Below are 5,104 nucleotides of genomic sequence, written 5' to 3'. Positions count from 1 at the left end.
ATTGGCCCGCGCCGCCCGCCGCTGCAACTTTCCCACGACCTGCGCGTGCTTGACGTTTGAGCCGCGGGCGGCGCGAGCTGATTGGCCGCCACCCCCGCAAGGAGGAGGGGGGGGCGGGACGGCGGCCTCGGCCAATGGCGACGCGGCGGCTCCGGACGGCCGCGTCTTCCCCTCCCCCTCCCCCGTTGAAGGGCGGAGCTGTCAATCAGGAGCCCGGCCCCCGGAGCGCGGGCGCTGGGCGAATGGGCCGCGCGGGCTGTCAATCGCCGCCACCAGCGGCGGGGGGCTGACAGGTCACTGGAGGAGTTGGTAAGTGCAATACCGTGGGAAAAGCTACCAGTCTACTGCAGGCAGCGGAGCGGACAATATCTGCTGCAAAGCTCCATTAATGTTATAGGACGCACGGGAACAATTGAACCAAACATGAAGAGAACTCACGATTACAGCTCATCGGACAGTGAATTGGACGAAACGATCGAAGTAGAGAAAGAAAGCGCCGATGAAAATGGGTAATGCTTAATGTTAGTAGAATTTTAATAGAGATGATAGTTTATTCTGAAATCCAGAGGTTGAATAGATTTTATTTAAATTATGCAAAATATTAATTGCACGCATTAAAATCTTTGCTGCACATATTTAACACATTTAACACACAACACATAAAACACACATTTCTGAAAGTTGTGTTTTATTATTGGTTTGTTTTCCTCGGTCTGCAAATTTCAGATCGAAGTAAACTTTCCGCAGAACCTCTGTGTTAAAATGCTGATTCCGGTTTGCCGGATTGAATTTCAGGAACTCCAGCACAGCCACGGGCTCCATGTCCCCCAGCACCTCCTCGCAGGTCCTGGCCAGGAAGAGGAGACGCGGGGTAAGTTTCACAGTCACCTTGAGAAAGGGGAGCGCTTTCGCTGTGGCAAATCTGAACCAGAATTGTCCGTACGTGTTCTGCCTGACGAATTAAAAACAAAACTGTTTTACATAGATCATAGAAAAACGTCGCCGGGATCGTATTAATAACAGCTTGTCTGAACTACGAAGACTGGTGCCGAGCGCTTATGAGAAACAGGTATGTGAAAAAGTTTTAATTTTCAACTTAAAACAATTGCAACAAAATCAACTAAGTTGCTCTAAAAAAGTCTATCTGAGCACTTCCAAGAGTCAAGTAAAGCTAATTCGCAATCAAACGCATTCTTGCAATAAGTAAATTGTGTACGTGCAGGTCAGTATTTGGACAAGTCAGTTTCACTCAGATTTAATTGTAGCTACTACCTCTGTTGGCAGGGATCCGCCAAACTGGAAAAAGCAGAAATTTTGCAAATGACTGTTGATCACTTGAAGATGCTGCATGCGGCCGGTGGCAAAGGTAACAGTTCGTTGGTATTTCTTATATATACCCACTACTTGAATAATGCAGGACACTCAACTGATGTCTGGGCTTTCGTTTGAAATTGAAGTCATTATTTAATTTCTAGCTGGTTTCTGTATGGCTGTGCAGAACTTTAGAGAACAACTTCTTAATCCATATCTCAAGCTTCACCAGTTTGATTATCCCACCCCAACTTTGCTGTTATAAATTGAGTTAACGTTTACATATTTTATGCAATGTCTAGAAACTTCCATTAAGTGAAGGGTACTTCTGAGCCGAGAACATGAGCTTGTTTTAATTTTAAAGTTATTAATGGGGACTAGCTAAAAATAAATCTTGGATGAAACTTCTTTAAGATACTCTAAAATTTACCCTTTTAACCAAACTGCTCTAATTTATTCTTTATTGTCTCAGTGGCCATTTTGTCTGATTTTGCAGCTATGATTTTTTTTACCGTGTTAAACTCACCATAAAAATGCAAGTTATTTTTATTTTAGAATAGTGCAAATGAGATTCCTTTTGTAAGAAAGCCCCTTTGTAAACAAAACTTCAGAAGTCTCCAGAAGTGACTGCATAATTACTATTGTATAAAACTTTATTGTATAAAATAAAATTGTATAAAATACATAACTATTATTGTGTAATTTATAAAATAAAACATTTTTATCTGATTTTTTAGGTTATTTTGATGCTCATGCTCTAGCCATGGACTACCGCAGCCTGGGATTTCGAGAATGTTTGGCTGAAGTGGCTCGCTACTTGAGTATAATTGAAGGCCTAGAAAACTCCGATCCACTCCGAGTGCGTCTGGTCTCTCATCTCAACAACTATGCATCGCAGAGAGAAGCTGCAAGCACTGCCCCACCAAGCATCGGACATCTTTCCTGGGGCAATGGCTTCAGTCACCACCCACATCACCATCTGCATCCGCTCCTGATGCCACAGGTTGTCCATAACAATAGTAATACTGCCTCGACAGAGCCTCACCATCAAAACCGGATCGGAACCTCCTCACACACAGATACGTCTCCACATAGGGTGGCTCCCAGTTGCAGTGTTGGTCCAGTCATTCCAGTGGTTACCTCCTCCACAAAACTGTCCCCCCCTTTGTTCTCAATGTCATCCTTATCTGCATTCCCTCTGTCTTTCAGCACTTTCCCTTTGATTTCTCCCAGTACATTCAGTTCATCAGCTCCGACTCCAACAAACAACATCGGCAAGCCCTACAGACCCTGGGGGACAGAGATCGGCGCTTTCTAAAGACTCTTCCGAAGGATTTTCCTTCCTTAAACTGACAGAGGTAGTGACTACTTAGTTTAAACTCAGCTGAGCTGAGCTATTATCAACATAACTGCCCTGGAATGTTAAAGACATTCTTTGAGTTCACTGCAGGCAAATAGTGTACAACTTCACAACAATTTGAAGTCCAGTGAACCTGGCTATTTAGATCGCCTCTTTAACTCATAGTGTTATAAATAATATTCATAATATTCCTATGTGAGCATTTTGATCCTTTCATTGTTGAAGTGTTCTACTTTTGGTTGCAAGGTTCTAGCAATTCATTTTACTAGAGAGATTAGTCTAAACAAGCTATCTGCTACTTTGTGTCAAGGCTCTAGAGATCATTTCAGACATCTTTATTATCAGCTTCCTTGAAGCTTTGAGTATAAAGTTATTCATTTTTTAAAGAAGTCTAATATAAAGAATTGGATTAAATTTATTTGTCTTGTGACTTAAATCCTATTGTTTATTCCCAAATAAGAATAGTTAGTTAAGTTTTAAAAAGAATACATCTTTTAAATCAAGTCAGGTTGTTTTGCAACAAAAAGAAATTTTCATTGCAAAGGCTCGCGTGTGTGCGTGTCTGTGTGTGACCATGTGCGTATGTTTGTGTGACTGTGTGTGTGTGTGGGTGATATGCCCGTTTTTGTGCGTGTGCATACATGCCTGCACTGTTTTGCTCACGTGTGTATTGCGCGTGTGTGTGCACTTGTGACAGTGTTTTTGTGTGTGTGCATGCATGTGTGAGCACATGTGAGAATGTGTGTGGAAGACTGTTCTTGCGTGCGTGCATGCATGTGCGTGTGTGTATGTATACACAACTTGAGGTTAGGATATATGTTTTGCTTATTAGATTAATTAAACGTTGCCTGAAAATATTAACTTACTACCCCTCAAATATCTCAGACTTAGCAATTTCTTTTAATCAACAGTGGCATCATACATCTATTTATTATGTAGGTACATCTGTACATGAGAAGCTACAAGGTCAACATTACATGCCTTAAACAATAAAAGAGCTAAAACAAGGAGGTCAATTTGATAAGGTCAATATGCTGGTTTCTTTAGTTATTAAATAAACTGCTTAAATAATGTAGATTTTAATCTTTACAGTGATATTTTATATTTTATGTTGCTTAATGGAGCGAGGACAAATCAGATTTCCAGCTTTGTTTCTGTGAGTATGAAGCACTGAAGTACTTTCCAGTGCCGAAGCCATTAATTTTTGGAAGGTAAAGCAAGGTGTAGTGTCGGTTACTGTGTTCTGGCGTGTGTTGACAATACTAAGCAGATGAAATAATAAACTACAAGTGCAATTGAGGATAATTTCTTGTTAGTGTGTTTTCTTTTCTAAGAATCATTTATGTTTACAATTCCTGATTGTGAGTATGAACATGTTTAATCTGGTATATTTAATGATGGATTTCCAGACTTCATTTCAATGTTGGGAAGTTCCATGACTCAAGCAATGAAAACTACATTGACCACTTCTAAATCTGTTTATTTGTCATTACCATTTATATTTTGGCTCGGCAGTAGGACCAGATTGAAACTGCATCTACTCTTTTCTGTAATTCTGTTCCACCCCAGGCTCTAAAGAGTAATTTCGTACAAACAACAGGCCAATACAAAGTGGTTAGCACATACAACCATACCTTATGATCACAATAACTGGGATTGAATTTGTTTCAAAAGAGATTTCAAATGCTGCATTAAGGATGCCGAGCCACAGAACAAGCAAAATTTGTAAACAACAATAGAGGATGCTTTGCTATCCTTCACTTGGATACAATTTTGTCCAAAGGTTTACTTGTTTTTCTTCCCTTATTTCTGGTTGGGATTTGTGTTTATACTGGGAATGACCCACTTCCTTCAACCTCTGACCTCGTCTGTATTTCCATATGAATAGAACAGGCAGACTCTCCAGTGCTGTGACAGAGAGCTCCAATGTCCAGCATTCAGTGACAACGTGCAATGGAAATATTGCCTTACTCTAGTTGCCAGCAGTCTGAGGGGACTATATGTTGGATTGCCGGGTCTGGTAACTTGGCAACTGCAGGTGGTGAAGGGAGGGGTAAGGGAGGGGTTGTGCTGTTAAGATCATTCTTGAACGAGATTTTTCTCATGCTTACCCCAATCTGGTAAAAAGTCAGTGGGAATGGGTTCAGATAGGCCATGGGTTGGGGAGGGGTAAATCTATCCCTCAAGTAGACTGGTATGCTTTGGAAGACTATGAAACCAGATCTGAAGCACATTAGAATGAGGGAGGGAGGACACAATGGTGCCGGATGATGTGGGAAACATTTCCAGACAGGATGGTTAGCAGAAAGATGGTGAGGAGTCAGTGTCAGCTTCGGAAGGTGGGAATGTGGGTTTGGTGGGAACAGGTAGAAGAAGTGATTAACAAGGAGTTGGAGCAAAACAGCAGAGACACTGGGGGAGTTGGACAGAAGT

The 5,104-nt window shown here is 41.5% G+C and overlaps 1 protein-coding gene across 1 annotated transcript; it reads left to right on the top strand.

The window, feature by feature from the left end:
• The first annotated feature begins 252 nt into the window (after positions 1–252).
• On the top strand, positions 253–3,970 carry hey1 (hes-related family bHLH transcription factor with YRPW motif 1). The gene is made up of 5 exons (XM_052023188.1): positions 253–509; positions 796–871; positions 986–1,069; positions 1,285–1,366; positions 2,049–3,970. Exons 1-5 carry the CDS (start codon positions 424–426, stop codon positions 2,627–2,629), a joined length of 909 nt encoding a protein of 302 aa, XP_051879148.1. The 5' UTR covers positions 253–423; the 3' UTR covers positions 2,630–3,970.
• The last annotated feature ends 1,134 nt before the right edge of the window (positions 3,971–5,104 follow it).

This window comes from Pristis pectinata, chromosome 9 (genome assembly GCF_009764475.1).
Source record: "Pristis pectinata isolate sPriPec2 chromosome 9, sPriPec2.1.pri, whole genome shotgun sequence".
NCBI lineage: Eukaryota > Metazoa > Chordata > Chondrichthyes > Rhinopristiformes > Pristidae > Pristis > Pristis pectinata.
This window is presented reverse-complemented; position numbering and strand designations above follow the sequence as displayed.